This window comes from Manacus candei, unplaced genomic scaffold (assembly GCF_025592945.1).
Source record: "Manacus candei isolate 608988 ecotype Guabito, Panama unplaced genomic scaffold, ASM2559294v1 h1tg000197l, whole genome shotgun sequence".
Classification (NCBI taxonomy): Eukaryota; Metazoa; Chordata; class Aves; order Passeriformes; family Pipridae; genus Manacus; species Manacus candei.
The window spans coordinates 340243-365255 of record NW_026138245.1 but is presented as its reverse complement, the minus strand read 5'-3'; the positions used below and the strand labels follow the sequence as shown (position 1 = coordinate 365255).

Below are 25013 nucleotides of genomic sequence, written 5' to 3'. Positions count from 1 at the left end.
GGCCCAAGGGGGGCCCAAGGGGGCTGGTCCAGGGGGGGAAGGGCTGCAGGGGGCGGATCCCGGAGGAGGAAACCCGCCAAAAGCGGCGGCCCAGCCGAGGGAGGAGCCGAGCGGGAGCACAAAGAAGAGCAGCCAAAAGGTCCTGGCGGTGGCTGGGCAATGGCGGGGGGGGGCGAGAGCGGTTTGGGGGCCCCCGTGAGAGCCGGGGGGAACCCCGGTAGCCGCGGAGTGGGGAGAGCGGAGAGGGGCGATCCCGGAGCTGGGGGACCCCCGGAATGCTGGAGGGGGGGGGGAGCAGAGAGGGAGCGCCGAGCCCCTTAAGCGGGGGTCCCGGAGAGGGGGAAGGCCTTGGAGTGTGGAGAGGAGGGGGGGCCTTGAGGCGGGGTGGGAGCCGAGAGCGCCAAGAGGTTTGCGAGGGTGGGAGCCGAGAGAGGAGGGCCGGCCGGCCCCGGGAGGCAGAGTGGGGAGAAGTGAGCCCTGGGACCCCCCTGGCAACACTAAAGGGGACCCCGGAGAGTGGGAACCCCCCGGAGCCGCGAGACCCCCGGCAACCCGGAGAAGGGGGACCCCCAATGCAGGCAGAAGTGCCATCAGGCCAGACAGGGGGGACCCCCCTAACCCCAGAGAGCAGAGAGGGAGAATTTTGGGTGGGGTTTTTAGGCTGAATGTTTGTGTTTTGGGGGTTTTTATGGACACAAGATGCACGGTGAGTCCTAGAGCTGCACTTGGGCAGGAGGAACCCCCAAGGCAACGCACTCACCCCTTGTTTCCCCCCTTCCCATCAGGATTTCTGCTTCCCAAAGCTTGGGTGGATGGAGGAGGAGGCTGCGAGGAAGAGGAAGATGCCTTGGGCCCCCCAGGCAGGTGAGGAGGAAGTCAGTGCCCCTTTGGGTGGGTCTTTTGTCTTTTGTGGCCGTCCTGGTGGGGCCGGAGTTGGGGGGATGTCCTTGGGCTTCCCTGTGGGCCGGAGGCAAATCCCCTGCGTGTCCTTGTTGGTTCCTGCCCCAGGCCCCGAGGTGAGGCCGGAGAGCGCGGAGGACAAATCCCCCCGGCAGAGCCTGGTGGGAGAGGCCGTTTTGAAGGGCTCCCCGGCGCAGGAAGGCAGCGGGGAGGAAAAGGGCCGGAGATGTCCCCGCAGGAGGGGCTCCAAAGCCAGCCCAGGGGGCTGTGAGGAGGAAAGAGCCAGCGTGTGCCGGGAAGGCGGCCGGAGCTTGAGGCGGAGCTGCGAGCTGGTGGTCCCTGAGCAGCCTCCCAGCAGGAAAAAGCCCTTCAGGTGTTTGGAATGTGGGAAGAGCTTCAGCAAGAAATTCAACCTCCTGAGGCACCAGCTTGTCCACACTGGGGAGCGACCCTACACGTGTGGGGAGTGTGGGAAGAGTTTCAATGACCGCTCCACCCTCCGCAACCACCGTCGCATCCACAGTGGGGAACGGCCCTACACGTGTGGGGAATGTGGGAAGAGTTTCAAACAGATCTCCACCCTGCTGCGACACCAGATGATCCACACTGGGGAAAGGCACTTCACGTGTGAGGAATGTGGGAAGAGCTTCAGTCAGAGCTCCAACCTGTTCCACCATCAGATGATCCACAGTGGGAAAGGCCCTACACGTGTGCGGAGTGTGGGAAGAGCTTCAGGGACAGCTCCAGCCTTTGCAAACACCGTTGCATCCCCACCAGGGAATGGCCCTACAAGTGCTTGGAATGTGGGAAGAGCTTCAGCACAAGCACCAAGCTGCTCAGCCACCAGCACATCCACACTGGGGAACAGCCCTACACGTGTAGGGAATGTGGGACAGCTCCACCCTCTACACCCACCTTGGCATCCACATCAGGGAGAGGCCTCACAAGTGTGGGGAGTGTGGGAAGAGCTTCAGGGACAGCTCTGCCTTGACCTCCCACCAACGGACCCACCGGTAAGAGAATCCCCGAGTGCCCCGACTGCGGGAAGAGCTTCGGCCGCTGCTCCAACTCCATCAGCCATGGGAGGACCCGCGTTGGATGATCCACAGGGACCCCCGTTTGGCACAGCCCTGGTGTGCTGGTTTAAAGGTAAACCAGCAGGGGAAATGACCGCGGTTACATCACAGGGACATCGATGACATCACTGAGACATCGGTGACATCACTGAGACATTGGTGACATCACAGGGACAGCGGTGACATCACAAGGACATTGGTGACATCACGGGGACAGCAGTGACATCACAGGGACAGTGGTGACATCACCAACGGGTTAATTTTTTGGTGAAAATCTCCTGCTTTGGGCAATAAATTCTAACTCCTCCTCCGGCATCCGGCAGTTCCTTCCTGGGAACCAGGAATGGGAATGGGGACAGGGGGAATGGGAATGGGGACACCTGGAATGGGAATAGGAACACCTGGAATGGGGATGGGAACATTGGGAGCAGACTGGGAACAACAGGAATGGGAATGGAGACATCAGGAACTCGGAATGGGGGTACCTGGATTGGGAATGGGGTCACCGGGGAGAGGGATGGAGACACTGGGAGCAGGTTAGGGACACCAGGAATGGGAATGGGGACACCTGGGATTGGAATGGAGCCACCAGGACCTGGGATGGGAACACCTGGAATGGGAATGGGAATTCGTGGAATGGGAATGGGAACACCTGGAATGGGAACGGGAACATAGGGAGCAGACTGGGGACACCAGGAATTGGAATGGGGACACCAGGAATGGGAATGGGAATACCTGGAATGGGAATAGGGAAAAAAGAGGTGGGATGGGAACACCTGGAATGGGAATGGGGACAATAGGAATGGGAATGGAGACATCTGGAATGGGAATGGGAACTCCTGGAATGGGAATGGGGACACCTGGAATGGGATGGGATCAACTAGAATGGGATGGGAACACCTGGAACAGGAATGCAAACCCGTAGAATGGGAATGGGAACAGCCGGGCCCGGGCTGTGTCCCTGGGGAAACAGGAGGCCAGGCCCAAAAGAGTTAACTAAGAAATTAGGGCCTGCTAACAAGCTACCAACATCCAAGACCATCTGTGCTCGTTCTGTTCTACTGACTGGAGCAAAGCTTCAGAGAATAGTACAGGAACATGTCCTAGGCCTCGAGGGGATAAATTAGAGAGACAGCAGGATCAGGGAGACATTGGAATAGGAGGAATAGGCCGGGAGCCAGGGCTTTTTCCAAGCTTCAGTGAGCGGGTCAAGAAGAATGGAAGAGAAGGAAGGTCAAGCTGAGGAAGATGAGTTGAAGCCCCCAGAGCCATGGAGGAAGAGTGGAAGTACCCTCAGGACTGAGGGCCAAGAGAAACACCGCCCCAAGCCCCGCCTGAGCTCCACCTCTACTCCGCCTGTTATTAATATGCATCGATAGATGTTGTAATCACTTGAATATGCATTTAATCCCAGCTGAAGATTGGATAAAAATGCTGATTTTGTGTGAAGCCTTGGAGCAAGTTTGTCCAGCGCCAGCTGGCTTGCTCCCAACGTTGAATAAACAAATACCTTGCTGCTTAAAGATAAAAAAGTCTCTGAGCAGTTTCTGGGACCGATTTTTCGCATTCAGCGCCCAGTCAGTCCCAGGATGATCCCAGTCACTCCTGGTCTCTCCCAGTTGCTCCCAGTTTCCCCCATGTGGTCCCACTCATTCCCAGTTGCCCCCAGAAGCTTCCAGCATGATCCCAGTTGCTCACAGCCACTTCCAGTCATCCCCAGTGCACTCCCAGTTGCTCCCAGTATGATCCCAATCACCTCCTGCATGATCCCACTCACTCCTGCTATGATCCCAGGATGACCCCAGTCACCCTCAGTGTGGTCTCAGTTGCTCCCAGCATGGGCCAAGCTTCTCCCACCGTGATCCCAGGATGATCCCAGTTGTCCCCATCATGGTCCCAGTTGCCCCTAGCACAGATCCAGTCACTCCAAGTATGATCCCAGTCCTCCCTCCTGACAGTCCCAGTCAATCCCAGTTGCTTCTACTGTAGATCCAGTCACTCACAGTTCCTTCCAGTTGCCCCCAGCATGGTCCTAATTCCCCTTCACGTAGTCCCAGTCACTCCCAGTACAGTCCCAGTCACCCCCACCATGGTTGCAGACACTCCCAGGATATCCCAGTAGAGCCCTCAGCATGCTCATAGTCCTTCCCAGTCACTCCCAGTTGCCCCAGTAACATTCCAGTTTCCACCGGTATGATCCCAGTGACTCCAAGGCACTCCCACTATATCCTATGTGGCCTCCAGTTGCTCCCAGTAGCCCTCAGTGTGGTCCCAGTTGCTCCCAGTATGATGCCTGTTGCCCCAGTTCTGGTCCTGGAGGGTCCCAGTGTGCTCAGATCCTGTTCCCGGGGGGTCCTGCTGGGTCCTGGTCCCAGTGTATCCTGGTGTCCTGGTCCATCCCAGTCTGTCCCAGTCTGTCCCAGGCCATCCCAGTCCATCCCAGTCAATCCCAATCCATCCCAATCCATCCCAATCCATCCCAGTCCATCCCAGTCCATCCCAGTCCGTCCCAGTCCATCCCAGTCAGTCCCAATCCATCCCAGTCCGTCCCAGTCCATCCCAGTCCATCCCAGTCAGTCCCAATCCATCCCAGTCAGTCCCAGTCCCTCCCAGTCCATCCCAGTCAGTCCCAATCCATCCCAGTCTATCCCAGTCCATCCCAGTCCCTTCCCAGCCGTTTCCCAGGTCCTGCCCCCCGCCCCCCAAGATGCTGACGGGGTCGGGGCTCCGTCTTTGGCTTCGTCTCCCTGGGCCTGCCTGGAATGAAGGGGCCGCTGGGACACTGCGGGACCTCCTGAGACCAAAGGAACCCCGGGAGAATTTGGATACTCCTGGAATCAAGGCACAACTGGGACACTGCAGGGCCCTATGGAAAAAAAGGAACCTTGTGACACTGCGGAATTCCTGGAATCCAGGGGCCTTTGGGACATGGGGGCCTCATGGAACCAAAGGAACCCTGAGGTGTTTCCGAAGGTCATGGAATCAAGGGGCCACTGGGACACTGCAGGGCCTCTGGGAATTAAAGGAACACTGGGACACTGGGGCAGGACATCCCCCTGCAATGGCACCAAGAGAATGCCCCATTTGCAAAGGGGTCAGTGCTGAGCTGAGAGGGGGCCAGGCCAAGGCAGGAGATGTTGGACCCCAGACTGGTTTCACCCCAAATGAAGCCCCTGATGGTGAGGGAACCCCTGGAGTCCAAGGACTGTCAGTCCCTGGGTTTCTACCAGAAAGGGCCAGTCCCCTTTCCCAGGGGCAGGTTCTTCCAACAGAACCCTTCTTGGGGGGTGTGTGGAGATTCCTGCCTTGGCTGGGGACCCCCCAAGGTCACTGCTGGAGGTTGAGAGCAGAGATCTCCCCACGAGCACTGGTCTGGGGGAGTTCCATCCATCTCTAATTAAGAATTATTACTTGTTTGCCAGCTTTAGTAGAATTGCTTCAACAATTGCTTTAGTGTAGTGCCCTGTCCTACATTATCCTGCACTACTGGTAGTTTTAGTGTTTCTATTGTTCACTAAATAATTCTGATTAAAACATTTTGTGTCATCATTTGCAAAAATAAATAATTCATTTTCTATCAATAGATCTGATTTACCATCATTAAACCCTGGGGGACAAACGTGGTTCAGTCTCCCCTCTAGAATTGCTCTAAATTTCATCTGTTGGCACAATGCAAGGCTGAGATTGGATCCAGCTGCCCCCAGCACCCAGAGTAAGTTGGGAGCTCAGGGGGACCACCCCCCTTTCCCAACCCCCAATGCTCAAAGACCCCCATGGGACCGTCCATCCCTCCAGACCACCCCCCCTTTTCCACCCCTCTCCCTGTTCCTCCCACTTTTCCATGGTCCCCTCAATCCCCAGACACCCCAAGATCAGTTTTGTGGTCTCAACCCCCACTTTTCCCCCTCGCTCCCACCCCTCACACATCATTCCCCCAATCCCCAGACCCCTCATGCTCAGTTTGGGGGTCCCACCCTCCCCTTTTCCCCACTCTTCTGACCTCTCCCACCCCTTTCCCATCAGCCTCCAATTCTCAGCCTCTCTCCTCCTCCACTTTTGGGGGGTCCTAGTCTCCTCCCACTCAGTCTGGGGTCCCACCACCCCTTTTATCCCCTCTGACTCACCGACCCCCCTTCCCAACACCCCCTCTCACCCAAGAACTCCTCGCCTGCAGTGGGAAGGGTTCCCAGTAACACCAGAGCCCATGAAAGTCCCCCCAAAAATGGGTTAGGTTGAGTCCTCAGTGGGCTCTGAGTGGGTTTGGAGGTTCCTTGGGGGCTGTGGGGTGGTTTAAGGGGGTCCCAGCACACTTTGGGATGAGTTGGATGCCGTGTTGGGGTGCAGATGTCCCCCCAAAGCTCCCCCAGAACAGGGTGACACAAGGGGGGGAGGGGGCACAGAGGTGCCCCTATTCCTGATCCATCCCGGAGCAACCACACTGGGGGCAACTGGGATCGTACTGGGAGCAGCCGGGCCCCTGCTGGGTTTATACTGGGATTGTACTGTGAGTGACTGCAATAATACTGGGAGTATGTGAGAGGGACTGCAGCCATTCTGGGGATGATTGGGATCAAAGTGGATTCACTGAATCCCCTGGAAGTATCTGGAAGTTACTGGGATTATTGGGGGTGACTGGACTCATAGTGGGATCATATTGGGAGCAACTGGGGCCATGCAGGGGCAAGTGGCATCCTCCAGGTAGTTCCTCCTGTTTCTGAGGAGAGAGTTAAAAAAAACCCACACCCCCCCACAGCCTTTGGAGAGTCTTCAGCTTGGAATGTGGATGTGCTGGTTGGTTCTTTTGTGTGGGTCAATCACCCAAGGCAAAAACTCCCCTCCCCCGTTCAACATCCCCCCCTTACAGCAATGCAGGGCAAAGAAAGATTCCCTGCCTGGGTTTTTTTGAACAAGTAAACCTGTGACAACCTCCCAGGCTGCTGAGCAGGGACAAGGAGGCAATGAGGGCCCCAGGGCTGCAAGGGGCACTTGTCTCCTCATGGTGGGACCCTAAATGGGCAGAAAAGAAACCCCCAAGGCTCAATTTGGGAGCAATAGTGGGCAGCCATTCTTTGTTATCAGCCCCTCACCCATGGGAGGATCTTCCCCCCAACCAGGAGTGTGCCCTGTTCTCCCCCAGGGCAGCTGAGATTTACTCACAATTTTACACATCCAGCAAATGTCTTACATATTCACTCCTTCCCTCAGAAAGATCACACCCATGGGAATTAGCTCAGAGAGGTCCTTCTGAAGTCCTTCCAAAGTCCTTATTTGGTCACTGGGGGTCTTCTGGTGGCCTGTTGGTGGTCTCTGGTGCTTGTTTGGAACTTGAACTTTACTTGACCTTGTCTGTTGAGCAGAGTATTTACAGCTGGATACAGAGGGCCCTTGTTCAGCATCTCTTCTCCAAAACCTGGACACTCATGTGACAACTACCCCAACTGAAAAGCATTCAGAAACTTCCTGATTTTGTAACTCCCCTGCCAGAAACTTCCACTGCAAAGGCCCCTGGAAAATTGCCGAGCAAGGGAGAATTCCTGCTCTCAGGAGAGACCCCGCCTGGTTTGACGGGAGGCCTGGGAAGGACCCCCCTGGCAGAAGCTTTCCCCCCAGGCTCTCCAAGCTCCCGGCTGTGGGCAAAGCCAGCCCATGGTCCAGCGGGGTGGGCTGGGGCTGCCCAGGGGCAGGAGACACGGGCCCCACGGAGCGAGGCCAGCGGAGCCCCAGTGGGCCGGGGCTGGAGCGCCCGAGGCCCGGGAGAGGCTGGAGAGCAGGCAGGGAGCCCACAGGCCTGCCCGCTCCCAGCTGGCAAGGGCTGCAGGCAAAGAGGCAGCTCTGCAGGCCTGGAGCAGCACAGGGGCTCTCCAGCTCTGCCCTCGGCACAGGCCTCTCCCAATGCACCAGGCACAGACGGGCACCATTGCAAAGGGGAACCTTTTAGCCCCAGTTTCGGGGGGAATCACAGACTCGTCCCAAGGAGCCACAGCCAAGAGTCTGGGGGCAGCATGGGGCCCTTCCTGGAAATTAGAGACCTTTCCTAATCTTTCAGTGGGCCCACTTTGCCTTTGGATTCGTTGTTTCCATTAATCACAGAGGGGGTGTTAGGCCATAAATCACCTTTAGCCAGCACACAGCAAAAATTCCTCACAAGCTACTTTGGAGAGAACACAGCTTGGGAAAAGCACCAGAATCATAGAATCATAGAATCATGGAATCAGACGGGTTGGAAAAAACCTCTGAGATCATCAAGTCCAATCCTTGACCACTCCCACCACAGTTGCTAGACCATGGCACTAAGTGCCACGTCCAGCCTCATCTTAAAAACCTCCAGGGACAGAGAATCCACCACTTCCCTGGGCAGCCCATTCCAATGGTTGATTACCCTCTCTGTAAAGAATTTCTTTCTAATATCTAACCTAAACCTCCCCTGGCACAGCTTAAGGCCATGCCTTCTTGTCCTACTGCTGATTGCCTGGGAGAAGAGACCAGCCCCCACCTGCCTACAACCTCCTCTCAGGGAGTTGTAGAGAGCGAGGAGGTCTCCCCTGAGCCTTCTCTTCTCAAGGCTGAACAACCCCAGCTCCCTCAGCCTCTCCTCATAGGACTCGAGTCCCTTCCCCAGCCTCGTTGCCCTTCTCTGGACCTGCTCCAGCACCTCAATATCCTTCCTGAGCTGAGGGCCCAGAACTGGACACAGCACTCCAGGTGAGGCCTCACCAGCACTGAGTCCAGGGGAAGAATCACTTCCCTGGTCCTGCTGGCCACCCTGTTCCTGAGCCAGGCCAGGATCCATTTGCCTTCTTGGCCACCTGGGCACACTCTGGCTCATGTTCAGCCTCCTGTCAATCAGCACTCCCAGCTCCCTTCCTGCCTGGCTGCTCTCCAGCCCCTCTGGTCCAGCCTGTAGCGCTGCAGGGGGTTGTTGTGGCCAAAGTTGAACCTCATCCCGTTGGAATCAGCCCAACTCTCCAGCCTGTCCAGGTCCCTCTGCAGAGCCCTCCTGCCTTCCAGCTGATTGACACTCCCCCCCAGCTTAGCATCATCTGCAAATTTGCTAATGATGGACTCAATCCCCTCATCTAAATCATCAATAAAGACATTAAACAGAACTGGGCCCGACACTGATCCCTGGGGACACCACTAGTGACCGGATCCCAGCTGGACGCAGCCCCGTTCACCAGCACTCTCTGGGCCCGGCCCTCCAGCCAGTTCCTGACCCAGCACAGAGTGCCCCTGTCCAAGCCATGGGCTGCAGCTTTTCCAGGAGAATGCTGTGGGAGACGGTGTCAACGGCCTTGCTGAAGTCCAGATAGACACATCCACAGCCTTCCCCTCACCACCAGGTGGGTCACCTGATCATAAAAGGAGATCAGGTTGGTCAGACAGGACCTGCCCTTCCTAAACCCGTGCTGGCTGGGTCTGATCCCTTGTCCATCCTGTAGGTGCTGTGTGATTGCACTGAGGATGATCTGCTCCATAAATCTTTCCACTCTCATCTTTCCACTCTCAACTTTTCTTTCCCTCACTCTCCCTTACCCTTCTCCTGTCTTTCCTTTCTCTCCCTTATGCATTTTCTCCAAAGGTTCTCTTTATGCCATATTGCTGTAGATGAGAGATGCAGATGATAACACCCAAAATGGCAACGTACCTGTTTACCTTTGAAACAAAATTGTTCTAATAAAAACCCTGCATATGTAAGTTTTCAAACACCAATTATTCAGTGTCGTTTCACTCTAATCCACCCCAAGGGATTTATTAATAAGAACCTGGGTTACCCTCCCCCTTTTCTGGGGTGGGTTGTAACATTTTTGGCGTCAGGGACAAGGACCCTTTGGATGTGGTGGAGTAATCGGTGTAGTCCAAAACTGACACTGAGGGTGAGTCAAATGGTGACCATCCCCTTGTTGTGAAATTATAGTGAGAATTTTTCTCCTCTCGGTGTGACCCGGGCACATCAGACCTGTTGAAAGGCTTTCTGGTGTAGCCTGGACCTGTTGAAAGGTTCTCTGGTACCTGGACCTGTTGAAATGTTTTCCACGGGAGAGTCAAGCCGACCCTCAGAGGGTTAAGGGGGAGAAAGACATTAACCTGAGCTGGGTTAACGACTGAGTCAAAAGGAATGACACCCCAGGGTGAGTTAGGTGGGGGTTATACCATCAGACCTTGGTGATGCAGTCATCATCACCTTGTATGAGAAGAAGGGAGATAAATCAGACTGCTCAAACTACCGGGGTATTACTCTGCTCTTCATTGCTGGCAATATCCTGGCAAGAATACTTTTGAACAGACTAAAATCCGCTATAGCAGAAGAACTTCTTCTTGAAAGCCAGTGTGGTTTCAGAGCCAACAGGAGCCCCACGGACATGGGATTTGTTCTCAGACAACTGCAAGAGAAGTGTAGGGAACAGAACAAAGGTCTCTATGGAACCTTTGCTGACCTCACCAAGGCTTTCGATACTGTGAGCAGGAAAGGTCTGTGGTAGATTTTGGAACGTTTAGGTTGTCCCCCCAAGTTCCTCAAAGAGATCATCTCACTCCATGAGGATCAGCACGGCCAAGTCAGATATGGCAATGCACTTTCTGAGCCCTTTCTAATAACCAATGGTGTGAAACAAGGCTGCGTTCTCGCACCAACCCTATTCACAATCTTTTCCAGCAGGATGCTCCAAAGGGCCACGGCAGACCTCGATGATCAGGACGGGATCTACATCCGATACCGTACTGATGGAAGCCCTTTCAACCTAAGGCGACTGAAGGCCCACACCAAGACCTTAACCCATCTTGTCCAGCAGCTGCTTTATGCTGATGACGCCGCCCTCGTCGCTCCCACAGAAGCAGCTCTGCAGCGTTTAACATCCTGCTGTGCTGAGGCTGCTGAGCTCTTTGGGCTGGAAGTCAGCTTAAAGAAAACAGAAGTTCTCCATCAACCTGCACCTCAGGAAGTCCCCCATCATCTCCACATCACCATTGGCCAATCAGAGCTCAAATCAGTCCAGCAGTTTAATTACCTAGGGAGCCTCATCTCCTCGGATGGTGAGATTGACGGAGAGATGGACAACAGGTTAGCAAAGGCATAGAGAGCTTTTGGAAAACTCCATAAAAGAGTTTGGTGAAATAAACACTTGAAGAAAAGCACAAAGATCAGTGTTTACAGAGCCATTGTGCTGTCTACTCTCTTATATGGATCCGAATCCTGGGTCATCTACAGCCACCACCTGCGACTCCTGGAACGCTTCCATCAACGCTGCCTCCGCACAATCCTAAACATCCACTGCTCAGATGATGGGACCAATCCATCTGTTCTAGAACAGGCAGCAGTCACAAGCATTGAGGCCATGTTGCTGAGAACACAGCTGTGCTGGGCAGGGCACGTCTCCAGGATGAAGGACCAACCACCCCCTCCCTAAGATCGTGCTCTGTGGTGAACTTGCCACCGGCTGCTGCAAGAGAGGAGCCCCGAAGAGGAGATACAAGGACTGCCTGAAACAACATCTCAGCCTTGGCCATATTGATCTCCATCACTGGTCTACTCTGGCCTCCAGTCGGGAGGTCTGGAGACACCCCATCTCTAACGCTGCTGCTTCCTTTGAGAACGCAGCAGGATCAGCATCGAGGAGAAAAGACAACGCAGAAAGAACTGTGTCCTGTCCATCCCATCCAAGGAGTCTTTCTGCTCTGCCTTTTGCAACTGGACGTGTCTATCTCGCATTGGCCTCTTTAGCCACTAGTGTGCTTGTAGCAAATGTAGGGAGAACCCTTCCCAAATCTTCATTCACAAAGCCCAGCCATGATTTAGATATTAATTCGGGAGTCTGGACTCATTGGTTTATTTGGTTCTGGAACTAGTATTTGGTTTATTTGGTTTTGGATACAGGTATTTTGTTTCTTTTGTATTATGGGTACTTCAGGTTGCAAAGAAAGAATCTTGAAGAAATCCTTTCTGGTATTTTGGATATTAACTTGTGATTTCTGGACTTATAAGTTGATTTGGTTTTGGAAACTCGTATTTGGTTTATTTTGTATTCTTGAACCATTGGAAACAAATTGGGACCCACTTGGAGGGACAAAGCTGTTGATGCTCCAGGGGTTCCAAGACCCTGAAGATTCCAGTGCCCACTGAAAGTGTTTTTCAGGGAGATCCTCTCAGCCCCTGGATGCGGGGAGTTCCAAGCAAGATCCTTGGGATTTTATTAATGCATTAAAAGGTTTATAAAAGCTATATAAAGACATATAAAAGGTGTACATAACTAACATAGAAATGGAGCTCTATAATATAATATGATTGACTTATAAAAAGTTGTGATAGAACTGTAAAAGAAGAGGTGTGATGCCTCAGAGCTTTTTGGGCTGCCCAGGGAGGTGGTGGAGTCACCGTCCCTGGAGGTGTTTAAGCAAAGACTGGCCATGGCACTGAGTGCCGTGCTCTGCTTGACTTGCTGGGGATGGGGCGTAGGCTGGACGCCGGTTGATCTCACAAGTCTCTGCCAAGCTCAGGGACTCGGGGCTTCTGTGCCACCCCAGCCTTTGGGGACAGCGTGCTGGTGGCTCAGAGGCTCCGTCCTTGCCTTGCCTTGCCCATCTCCTGGCTGCCAGGCAAGGGCCTTGTGACATCACAGCCTCTGTGGAACAGCGCGGGGGCTGAAAAGTGTCAGTGCTGCGTCCCCGTGCCCAGAACCTGGGCAGAAGTCGGCTGGCAGGGACGGGCAGAGACTGTGCAGAGGTGTCAGCTCGTCCCGCAGCAGCACCATGCCCAGCCAGGGCATCTCCTGGCTCCTCAGGCTCTCGGTGCTCCTGCTCTTGCCTGGCCCACTGGAGCCTTGCAGCCGTGCCACAGGTGCCATTGCTGAGAACCGGGGTTTGCCTTGGATGGCCCCTTGCCAGAAAAGGCAGGAGAGGCTGGAGAGAGGGGAAGGAGGGGGGTCAGGCCGCTGGGATGGTGCCGGCGGGCCGTGAGCCCGAAGCCAGCAAGGCCTTGGGCCCACCCGGTGTCAGGGGAGGACTGAGAGCCCCCAGGGAGGAGGAAAGCTGGGCAGGCCCCAAGGCTCCTGGGCCTCTTCCTTGGCAGCCCTTTGGCCAAGGCCCCGAGGCAGAGGTGGGGCTCAGCCCCTGCCCAGCAATGGGGCACAGGCTGAGCCCCAGGGACACCAGACCCAGGCGGCCTGAGCTCTTCTTCCTGCAGCGTCTGCCTGGGGCAGCCCAGCCAGGCCTGAGTCTCTGCAGGAGAGGCCAAGCCCAGCCAGAGAGGGCTCAGCCCTCTGAGGCTGCACTCACTGCAAAGGGAACAAAACATTGGCCCAGAGGACATCCTGCCCCCAAATGGAGAACTGGAAAGGTCAAGAAAAAAGAAGTGACCTCCCTCCATTGTTCAAGAAATATTTAGACCTCTTTCCTAAAAGCATCCAGGACTCGGGTCACCCAATTTTCTCTCTGACAAGGGTTTTCCATGGTTCCCCTCAATTCCCAGCCCGCCCAGGATCAGTTTTGGGGTCCCAACACCTACTTTTTCCCCACTCTCCCACCTCTTACACGTCATTCCCCCAGTCCCCAGCCCCCTCATGCTCAGTTTAGGGGTACCTTTTCCCCACTCTTCCGACCTCTCCCTCCCCTTTCCCATCAGCCCCCAATTCTCAGCCTCCCTCCCCCTCCACTTTTGGGGGGTACTACTCTCCTCCCCCTCAGTTTGGGGTCCCACCACCCCTTTTATCCCCTCTGACTCACCAACCTCCCCCCTTCCCAACGCCCCCTCTCACCCGAGACCTCCTCACCTTCAGCAGGGGGGCTCCCAGTAACACCAGAGCCCATAAATGTCCCCCCCAAAAAGGGGTTAGGTGGGGTCCTGGATGGACTCTGAGTGAGTTTAGGGGTTCCCTGGGGGACTGTGGGGTGGTTTAAGGGGGTCCCAGCACACTTTGGGATGAGTTGGATGCCGTGTTGGGGTGCAGATGTCCCCCCAAAGCTTCCCCAGAACAGGGTGACACAAGGGGGAGCACAGAGGGGTCCCCATTCCTGATCCATCCTGGAGCAACCACACTGGGGCAACTGGGGTCAGAGTGGGAGCAGCTGGGCCCCTGCTGGGCTCATACTGGGATCATCCTGGGAGTGACTGCAATAATACTGGCAGTATGTGAGAGGGACTGCAACCATACTGGGGGTGACTGGGATCAAACTGGATTCGTACTGGAAGTGTCTGCAATTACCTGGGATCATACTGGGGGTGACTGGACACATACTGGGATCATCCTGGGAGCAACTGGGACCATGCAGGGGGCAAATGGCATCGTCCAGGCAGTGACTGAAAGTGCCCGGGGCCAGACTGGACTCAGACTGGGAGTCCCTGAGAGGGAAAGGAACCATCCTGGGGGGGAATGGGAGCAGCTGGGACCACCTTGGGGGCAACTGGGATCGTATTGGGAGTGACTGGGAGTGACTGGGATCCTAGTGGGAGTGACCAGGACCATACTGGAACCATCCTGGGAGTGACTGTCAGTGCCTGGGATCATACTGGGAGCAACTGGGATCATGCTGGCAGCACAAAGGACTGAGGGAGGGGAGGGGAAGAGAGAGGGGAGGGGAAGAGAGGGGAGGGGGAAGTTTAGAAAGGATAAAGAGGAAAGAAAGACAAAAGAAAAGAAGAAAAATAAGAGAAAAAGCCGAGTTTAAACATTCAGTAAATGTGTGAGTCCCTGAGAGCTCCCAGGTCAAAGGCAGGGGAAGTGTTTGCAGGGGACAGGAGCCTGTTCAGGGCTCAGGAGCTGCTGCTGCCCAAAGGGAGGAAACGCACCGAGGGCTCGGAGCAGAGTTTGTGCTTTGGGGCCTTTGCCAAGAAGCCGCAGGAGGGAAAGCAGTTCCAGCCAGGGGGGCCCAGGGGCTCCCAGCACGGGCCCAGGGGCTCCCAGTCACCCCCAGGATGGGCCCAGGGGCTCCCAGTCACCCCCAGCATGGGCCCAGTCACCCCCAGGATGATCTCAGTCACTTTTAGTCACGCCCAGTCTGATCCCAGCATGATCCCAGTCACTCCCAGTCTGATTCCATTCTCTCCTAGTAGGTCCAAGTTACCCCCTGCAAGTTCCCAGTTGCTCCCAGTCAGTCCCAGTATAATTCTGGTGTTTCCCATTATATCTCAGTTGCCCCCAGTGTGGTCCCACTCACTCCCAGTCATTTCCAGTAGCTTCCAGCATGATTCCAGTTGCTCACAGCCACTCCCAGTCACCCCCAGTGTGGTCCCAGTCACTCCCAGGATGGCTGTAGGCACTCCCAGTATATCCCAGTTGCCCTCAGCATGCTCACAGTCATACCCAGTTGACTTCCACTTGCCCCAGGATGCTTCCAGTTCCCATCAGTACAATCCCAGTCACTCCCAGTCTATGCCAGTTGCCTCCAGTATGCACCCTGTCACTCCCAGTTACTCCCAGTTCCACCATACTTCCAGCATGGCCCCACTGGCTCCCAGTTCCACCCTGTGTAGTTTTACTCACTCCCAGTATGATCCTGGGTACTGACAGTCACTCCCAGGATGGTTCCAGTATGGCCCTGGTCACTCCCACTAGGATCCCAGTCACTCCCAGTCACTCCAAATAGGATCCAAGTCACTCCCAATTGGATCCCAGTCACCCCCAAGGTGGTCTCAGTTGCTTCCAGTATGATCCCAGTTGCCCCCAGTGTGGTTCCAGTTGCTCCCATTTACCCCTTCTGTGCTTCCAGTCACTCCCAGTATCATCCCTGTCACTCCCAGCCACTCCCAGTAGATCCCACTTGCCTCCAACATGCTCCCAGTCAGCCCCACTATCATCTCAGTCACTTTTAGTCATGCCCAGTATCATCCCACTATGATCCCAGTCACTCCCAGTACGATACCAGTCTCTCCTAGTAGGATCCAAGTTACCCCCTGCATGGTCCCAGTTGCTCCCAGTCACCCCACTCGAGTTCCACTCCCTCCCAGTCCCTCCCAGGACCATCCCAGTAGGATCCCAGTGACACCCCAGATGGTGGCACTCACACCCAGGATGAACCCAGACATGCCCTGGCACTCCCAGGATAAAGCCATTTGCCCCCAGCAGGGTCCCAGTTCCTCCCAGTCACTGACTATGGTTCCAGTTGTTCCCAGGATGATCCCTGGCACTCCCAGTCACTCCCACTATGATCCCAGTCAGTCTCAGTATGATCCCAGTCCCTCCTGGTCTCTCCCAGTATACCTCAGTTGAAGTCAATGTGGTCCCACTCACTCCCAGTTGCTCCCAGTATCTTCCAGCATAATCCCAGTTGCTCACAGCCACTCCCAGTCACTCCCAGTGTGGTCCTAGTTGCTCCCAGTTTTTCTACTGTGATCCCAGTTGCTCCCAGTTGCCCTGAGCAGAGACCCAGTTGTTTCCAGTATGATCCCTGTCTGATCCCAGTCTGATCCCAGTAATATCCCAGTATTATCCCAGTACAATCACAGTTGTCCCCAGCATGGGCCAAGTTGCTCCCAGTTGCCTCCAGCACAGATCCAGTCAATCCAAGTGTGATGCCAGTCTTCCCCCAGCATGGTCCCAGTCAATCCCAGTTGCCCCATTGTAGATCCAGTCACTCCCAGTCACTCCTAGTGTGGTCCCAGTCGCTCCCAGTATGATCCCAGGAACCTCCAGCGTGATCCCACTTGCTCCCAGTATATCCCAGTTGCACAAATATGGTCCAAACTGCCCTCAGAATGCTCCCAGTCATTCCCAGTATGACCCCAGTCACCCTCACTGTGGGCCCAGTTGTCCCCAGCATGGCCAAGCTGCTCCCAGTTGCCTCCAGCACAGATCCAGTCAATCCAAGTGTGATCCCAGTCTTCCCCCAGCATGGTCCCAGCCAATCCCAGTTGCACCACTGTAGATCCAGTCACTCCCAGTTGCTCCCAGTTGCCCCCCACATGGTCCAAGTCACTCCCAGTGTGCTCCCAGTCACCCTCACGATGGTTGCAGACTCTCCCAGTATATCCCAGTTTCCCTCAGCATGCTCACAGTCATACCCAGTTACTTCCACTTGCCCCAGGATGCTTCCAGTTCCCATCAGGACAATCCCAGTAACTCCCAGTCACTCCCAGTCTATGCCAGTTGCCTCCAGCATGCACCCTGTCATTCCCAGTCACTCCCAGTTCCACCATACTTCCAGCATGGCCCCACTGGTTCCCAGTTCCTCCCTGAATACTTGCAGTCACTCCCAGTATGATCCCAGTCACTTACAGTCACTCCCAGGATGGTTCCAGGATGGTCCTGGTCACTCCCACTAGGATCCCAGTCACTCCCAGTTGGATCCCAGTTGCCCCCAAGGTGGTCCCAGTTGCTCCCAGTATGATCCCACTGTGAGTCCAGTCACCCTCAGTACAATCCCAGTAACTTGCAGACACTTCCAGTACGAATCCAGTTTGTTCCCAGTCACTCCCAGTATGACCCCAGTCACACTCACTGTGTCCCCAATTTCTCCCAGCATTGGTCAAGCTCTCCAACTGTGATCCCGGTATGATCCCAGTACTCCCCAGCATGGTCCCAGTTGCTCCCAGTTTCTCCCAGTGTGATCCCAGTTGCTCTAAGTTGTCTCTAGGATTGACCCAGTCTCTCCCTTTAAGATCCCAGTCTGATCCCAGTATGAGCCCAGCAGGGGCCCAGCTGCTCCCAGGATGATCCCAGTTGCCCCCAGCGTGGTTCCAGTTGCTCCCATTCACCCCTCCTATGGTTCCACTCACTCCCAAACATTCCCAGTATATCCCAGTTGCCCCCAACATGCTCCCAGTTGCTCCCAGTATGATCCCAGTTGCCCCAGTTCTGGTCCCGCTGGCTCCAGTCCAGGTCTCGGTGTATCCCGGTGTCCCCCCTGTCCCCCCACCCCGCTCTCACCCCCTTTTCTCTCCCCACAGAGCTCCTGAGCCGCCGGCGGCCGCAGCCCCTCCCCGTGGCCTCGGGCCCAGCCGGGACCCCCCAGTCCAGCCCCACCTGCACTTTGGGGGGTCGTGTGTCCCCCCCAGGCCCTGCTTTTGTTCACACCCCAGTCGGCTGCTCCCAGTGCTCCCAGTAAAGCTTCCCAGTTCTCTGCAGTCCCGGTTTTTGGGGGGGCAGTGAGGGGGCTCTGAAAATCCCAGGAATGGGGGGTTTGGGCACTTCCAGACCCACAAAATCCTTTGAACAGGGCTTTTGGGGACATTCAGACCCCAGAAATCTTGGGAACATGGGGGCTCTCCTAGATCCCAGAAGTTACAGGAACATCGTGGTTGGGGCACTCCCTGACCCCAAAATATTGGAAAAGAGGGGCTTGGACACTCCTAGACCATGAAACGCATGGGAATAGGGGGTTGGGGCATGCCCAGACCCTAAAAATCCCCGAGAAAGTTGGCTTGGGCACATCCAGAGCCCAAAATATTGGAAAAGAGGGGACTGGACACTCCCAGACCCTAAAAGTCCCAGGCAGAGTGGGATTTGGAAAACGTCACAGCCCCAGAATCCCAGGAACTGGAAATTATTGGGCACTCGGGGCCACCCAGAACCTCATCCCCACGTATCCAGGCCAACCCAAACGCCAACCCCAGGAATCCGGGAACTCCCAGAACCCACCTTGGACCCCCCAAGGCCCGGGCAGGGTCAGCAGCAGCAGCCAATGGGAGCGAGCGCTGTTGGTGCGTCATCAGCTGCCGGGCAGACCCGTCCGGAACGGAGCCCTCCCCGAGTTCAGCCAGTCAGAGAAAGCCCTCAGGTGATTTTGGGGGCCCGTGGGAGCTGCGGGAGTCCCAGATGGGCGTTTTTGGGCGGCCCTGAGCTTTGGGAGCCCTGGCTGGGCATTTTTGGTGGGCCCTGAGCTCCCCCCTCCCCCGCAGCCCACGGACCCCCCGCACCCCCCAGGCCCGGGGCTGCCGCGGGGGCCCCCAACGGCCCTCAGCCAATCCCAAAGCGCCCACGCCGCCCGCGCCCAATCCCAGCGCGCCGCGCTGATGACTCATCAGTCGCCGGGAAGACGCCTCGAAAAAAGGGCCCCAACTGCGCCCTCAGCCAAGCCCAGCGCGCCCCAACCCCCCAAAACGGCGCCGCCCGGCTGGTTTGGGGCTGTCAGCAGCTGTCCGGCGCTGGGCATGGAGCGTGTGCGGGGAGCTGGGGCCGTGCTGGCGGTGCTGGTGGTGCTGGGAGCCCCCCCGGCTGCGGGCGAGGAGCTGTCGGGTGAGCGGGGGGGGCGGGCAGGGGGGTCGGGTGGGAAAGGGGGGGAAAGAGGGAGAAAAGAGGGGGTGGGAGCCCCAAAAGTGAGTGGGAGGGGGGTGGGAAGGCCCGGAGTGAGTGGGAGGGGGGTGGGAGCCCCAAAGTGAGGTTGGGGGGGTGTGGGGATTGAGGGGCCGGTGGGAAAGGGGTGGGAGAGGGGGACAAGGGGGTGTGGGAGAGCAGGCAGAGGGGTGCCCTGGGGGTCCCTGGGTGTCCCTTGAGCCCCGGAGCGGTTCCTTGGGGCTCTGGGGTGGTCGGATCGGCATTGGGGGGGTCCCCAACCCAGCTGTCCATCCCCGGGGGGCTGATGGGGGGGTTCCCCCCCAGCCAACAGCCGGTGCTGGGGCGTCCGTGGGGCAGAGGGGGGTGGGAAAGGGGGGTCCGGGGTGGCTCCCTGAGCTCCCACCCTGCTGTGGGGGGCTGGGGGATGATGGGGGGGGACGGGGCACCCCCTGACCCATGTCCTGCACACACAGGGGTGTTCCAGTTGTTGTCTCCGAGCGAGTGTCACTTCATCAACGGCACCGAGCGGGTGAGGCTCGTGGACAGGTACATCTGCAACCGGGAGCAGCTCCTGCACTTCGACAGTGATGTGGGGGTCTATGTGGGGGACACCCCGTTTGGGGAGATCCAAGCCAGGTACTTCAACAGCAACCCAGAAATCATTGAGCGTAAACGGGCTGAGGTGGACACGTTCTGCCGGCACAACTACGAGGTGTACACTCCACCTGCTATGGAGAGGAGAGGTGAGCGTGGGGCACAGCGGGTCCCCTGGGCCCTCCCCCGGGAATGACTCTTGAGCCCCTCAAACCCTCACTGGGAATCACCCCAGACCCCACAGCCCTCCCTGTGCCCATCCCCTTGCCTTTTCCCCACTCCCAGTTCCTCCCAGTCCGTCCCAGTGTCTCCCAGTCCTTCCAATGCTCCCTAGTCACTCCCAGTCCATTCCAGTTATTCAGAGTCCATCCCAGTCCATCCCAGTCTCTCCCAGTGCCCCCCCCGCGTCTCCACCCCGCTGGGGCCACCGAGCTCCCGCCCCTCAGCCAATCCCAGCGCGTCCCTCTGATGACGCTCCAGTTGCCAGGCAGACCCAAACCAAAGACTTCCCTCACCACGACTCAGCCTCCCAGTCCCCATCGCTTCCTTCCCAGTCCACACCAGTCACTCCCAGTCCACACCAGTCACTCCCAGTCCCTCTCACCCAACTCCCAGACCCTCTCAGTCCATTCCCAGTCGTTCTCACTTCACTCCCACATCTCCCAACTCTCTCCTCAGTGCCCCCCCAGCCCAGCCCCTTCTCCCCCACTCTATTCCCAGTCCCTCCCACTGCCATCCCAGTCCCTCCCACTGCCATCCCAGTCCCTCCCAGTGCCCTCCAAGGCCTCTGCCTTCCCTCCCAGTACCCCCCAGCTGAGCCCAGTGTCTCCCCCGTCCCTGCCAGTGCCCCCCAGCGTGTCCATCTCGCTGGTGCCTTCGAGCTCCCAGCCCGGCCCCGGCCGCCTGCTCTGCTCCGTGATGGATTTCTACCCTGCGCCGGTGCAGGTGAGGTGGTTCCAGGATGGGCAGGAGCTGCCGGAGCACGTGGTGGCCACCGACGTGGTCCCCAACGGGGACTGGAGCTACCAGCTGCTGGTGCTGCTGGAAATCCCCCCCCGGCACGGGGTCACCTACAGCTGCCAGGTGGAGCACGTCAGCCTGGAGCACCCCCTCAGCCGGCACTGGGGTACGGCCCGGCCCCCCCAGCACCGGGGGGGCAACTGGGGGTGACTGGGAGGGAGTTTGGTGGGTGCTGGGGGTGATGGGAGGGGCGTTGGAGGGTCCTAAAGGGTCTGAGAGGGGCTGGGTGGGATCCCTGCAGGGGCTGGGAAGGGACTGGCAGGAGGTCGGAGGGACCCCCGGGTGGGCTGGGGGAGAGCGGGCCGGGCTCTGTGGGGTGCCGGGGGGTGCGTGGGAGGAGGTTTTGGGGGTGCTGACCCCCCGACTCCCCCCAGAGATGCCACCGGACACCGTCCGCAGCAAGATCCTGGTGGGGGTCGGGGGTTTCGTCTTGGGCTTGGTCTTCCTGGCGCTGGGGCTCAGCTTCTACCTGCGGGAGAAGGTAAAGGGGGGTCCCTAAATAGGGGTCGTGTCCCCCCCCTTGCTCTCCCACAGCCTCTGGACCCCCCTGCCCCCCCGGCCCCCTCTCACCCCCTTTTCTCTCCCCACAGAGCTCCTGAGCCGCCGGCGGCCGCAGCCCCTCCCCGTGGCCTTGGGCCCAGCCGGGACCTCCCAATTTTGCCCCGCCCGCACTTTTGGGGGTCGTGTGTCCCCCCCAGCCCTCTCAGAGAGAATTAAATAAAGGAGCGTTTGCACTGCCTCTTTCTGCAGACCCCGATTCTCCTTTCTTCAGCAGACTCACCTGATCAGGGTAAGATTTCTTTTTCCCCACGCGCATGACTTTGTTCCGTAGCGCCGGGGTCACGCTACCTGTAAACGGCTGCTTCTCCCACGTCCTTCTGTTCGCCTTACGTCCCTCAGAACTCGACGAAGAGGAAGTCCCGTCCTGTTTCGGGCACCAGTTATTGATGGGGAGGCACGAACATAAGCTCACAGACCCTTAGGATCGGCAATATGTCAATTTATTATTTAAATCAGTTAACTTTTATACAGTTTATTTGTTTAGGGCACATGCTCACAATAAGGTGATTGGATAGATCAGTCTGTGCACGTGTCTCATGTCCCCAGTTCATTGGACCTGATGTTCTGTCCACGCAATCTGAAATCATCCTTGGCATAGAAACCTCTTTCTAATTAATCTGCTTTTAGGGTTTTACTAAATTTGCAGGTGTTTCATTATCTTCAGTTTCTCAAGGTTTTCTTTCTATAAACATATCATGTTCTCAAACCTTATAATTAGACACACAGCTAACAAGTATAAGCATCACATATTTTCACACAGTCTATAAGTATAAACAATACACACTTGACACTTCCATGGCAAGCAAGGCCTACAGAGTGCAGGAAAAACTGTTCACAGAAATCTCTGTGTCCGGTGACACTAAACTCCTGCTCCCAGAGGAGCCTGGGGGCAGCTGGATCCAATCTCAGCCTTGCATTGTGCCAATGGTTTGAATTTAAGGAATTATAGAGATGGGATTGAACCAGTTTTGTCCCATAGGTTTTAATGATGGAAAAGCAGTTATATTTATATCAATTAACTACTTATTCTTAAAAATGATCAGACAAAAGGACTAAACCAGAATTATTTACTACACAACATACACACTAAAACTACCAGTAGTACAGGATAAGATATGACAGGGCAATACACTAAAGCAATTGTTGAAGCAATTCTACTAAAGGTGGCAACAAAGCAAGAATTCTTAATTAGAGATGGATGGAACTCCCCCGGACCAGCGCTCGTGGGGAGATCTCTGCTCTCAACCTCCAGCAGTGACCTTGGGGGGTCCCCAGCCAAGGCAGGAATCTCCACACACCCCCCAAGAAGGGTTCTGTTGGAAGAACCTGCCCCTGGGAAAGGGGACTGGCCCTTTCTGGTAGAAACCCATGGACTGACAGGCCTTGGACTCCAGGGCTTCCCTCACCATCAGGGGCTTCATTTGGGGTGAAACCAGTCTGGGGTCCAACATCTCCTGCCTTGGCCTGGCCCCCTCTCAGCTCAGCACTGACCCCTTTGCAAATGGGGCATTGTCTCGGTGCCATTGCAGGGGGATGTCCTGCCCCAGTGTCCCAGTATTCCTTTAATTCCCAGAGGCCCTGCAGTGTCCCAGTGGCCCCTTGATTCCATGACCTTCGGAAACACCTCAGGGTTCCTTTGGTTCCATGAGGCCCCCATGTCCCAAAGGCCCCTGGATTCCAGGAATTCCGCAGTGTCACAAGGTTCCTTTTTTTCCATAGGGCCCTGCAGTGTCCCAATTGTGCCTTGATTCCAGGAGTATCCAAATTTTCCCGGGGTTCCTTTGGTCTCAGGAGGTCCCGCTCGAAGGCTTCACACAAAATCAGCATTTTTCTACAATCTTCAGCTGGGATTAAATGCATATTCAAGAGATTACAACATCTATCGATGCATATTAATAACAGGCGGAGTAGAGGTGGAGCTCAGGCGGGGCTTGGGGCGGTGTTTCTCTTGGCCCTCAATCCTGAGGGTACTTCCACTCTTCCTCCATGGCTCTGGGGGCTTCAACTCATCTTCCTCAGCTTGACCTTCCTTCTCTTCCATTCTTCTTCACCCGCTCCCTGAAGCTTGGAAAAAGCCCTGGCTCCCGACCTATTCCTCCTATTCCAATGTCTCCCTGATCCTGCTGTCTCTCTAATTTATCCCCTCGAGGCCTAGGACATGTTCCTGTACTATTCTCTGAAGCTTTGCTCCAGTCAGTAGAACAGAACGAGCACAGATGGTCTTGGATGTTGGTAGCTTGTTAGCAGGCCCCAATTTCTTAGTTAACTCTTTTGGGCCTGGCCTCCTGTTTCCCCAGGGACACAGCCCGGGCCCGGCTGTTCCCATTCCCATTCCAGGGGTTTGCATTCCTGTTCCAGGTGTTCCCATCCCGTTCTAGTTGTTCCCATCCCATTCCAGGTGTCTCCATTCCCATTCCAGGTGTCCCCATTCCAATTCCAGGTTTTTCCATTCCCATTCCATGTGTTCCAATTCCCTTTCCAGCTGTTCCATCCCATTCTAGGTGTCCCCATTCCCATTCCTATTGTCGCTCCTCCCATTCCTGGTGTTCCCATCCCACTCCTGTTTTCCCCATTCCCAGTTCTTGGTGTTCCCATTCATATTCCAGGTGTCTCCATTCCCATTCCTATTGTCCCTATTCCCATTCCAGGTGTTCCCATCCCACCTCTGTTTTCCCTATTCCCATTCCAGGTGTTCCCATTCTCATTCCAGGTGTCCCCCTGCCAATTCCTGGTGTCCCCAGTCTGCTCCCAATGTTCCCATTCCCATTCCAGGTGTCCCCATTCCAATCCCAGGTGATCCCATTCCCATTCCTGGTGTCCCCAACCTGCTCCCGATGTTCCCATTCCCATTCCCAATGTTCCCATTCCCATTCCAGGTGTTCCTATCCCCATTCCAGGTGTTCCCACTCCAGGTGTTTCCATTCCAGTTCCAGGTGTCCCCATTTCCATTCCAGGTGTTCCCATTCCCATTCCTGGTGTCCCCATTTCCATTCCAGGTGTTCCCATTCCCATTCCAGGTGTTTCCATTCCCATTCCTGGTGTCCCCATTCCCATTCCAGGTGTTCCTATTCCAATTCCAGGTGTTCCCACTCCAGGTGTTTCCATTCCAGTTCCAGGTGTCCCCATTCCCATTCCTGGTGTCCCCATTTCCATTCCAGGTGTTCCCATTCCAATTCCAGGTGTCTCCATTCCAATTCCTGGTGTTCCCATTCCCATTCCTGGTGTCCCCATTTCCATTCCAGGTGTTCCCATTCCCATTACTAGTGTTCCCATTCCAGGTGTCTCCATTCCAATTCCAGGTGTCCCCATTTCCATTCCAGGTGTTCCTATTCCCATTCCAGGTGTTCCCACTCCAGGTGTTTCCATTCCAGTTCCAGGTGTTCCCATTCCCATTCCAGGTGTTCCCATTCCAGGTGTCTCCATTCCAATTCCAGGTGTCCCCATTTCCATTCCTGGTGTTCCCCTTTCCATTCCAGGTGTTCCCATTCCCATTCCAGGTGTTTCCATTCCCATTCCTGCTGCCCCCATTCCTATTCCAGGTGTTCCTATTCCCATTCCAGGTGTTTCCATTCCAGTTCCAGGTGTTCCCATTCCCATTCCTGGTGTCCCCATTCCAGGTGTTCCCATTCCCATTCCTGGTGTTCCCATTCCAGGTGTCTCC

At 56.1% G+C, this 25013-nt stretch overlaps 2 protein-coding genes across 2 annotated transcripts in view; one reads left to right on the top strand and one right to left on the bottom strand.

Moving 5' to 3' along the window:
- The window catches only part of LOC127464165 (uncharacterized), a 348813-nt gene that overhangs the window by 134507 nt on the left and 189293 nt on the right, over positions 1-25013 (bottom strand). The window lies entirely within an intron of this gene.
- On the top strand, positions 19002-21739 carry LOC127464188 (class II histocompatibility antigen, B-L beta chain-like). The gene is made up of 5 exons (XM_051774384.1): positions 19002-19138; positions 19651-19920; positions 20616-20897; positions 21166-21272; positions 21692-21739. The coding sequence occupies exons 1-5, from the start codon at positions 19054-19056 to the stop codon at positions 21737-21739; spliced, it is 792 nt and encodes a 263-aa protein (XP_051630344.1). The 5' UTR covers positions 19002-19053.

Bases quoted from the DNA above. Each gene is read 5' to 3' on its own strand.
- LOC127464188 (XM_051774384.1), top strand. From the start codon at position 19,054: ATGGAGCGTGTGCGGGGAGCTGGGGCCGTGCTGGCGGTGCTGGTGGTG. The intron at 19,139-19,650 runs GTGAGCGGGGGG...CTGCACACACAG, and splicing joins TGCGGGCGAGGAGCTGTCGG to GGGTGTTCCAGTTGTTGTCT. The intron at 19,921-20,615 runs GTGAGCGTGGGG...CGTCCCTGCCAG, and splicing joins ACCTGCTATGGAGAGGAGAG to TGCCCCCCAGCGTGTCCATC.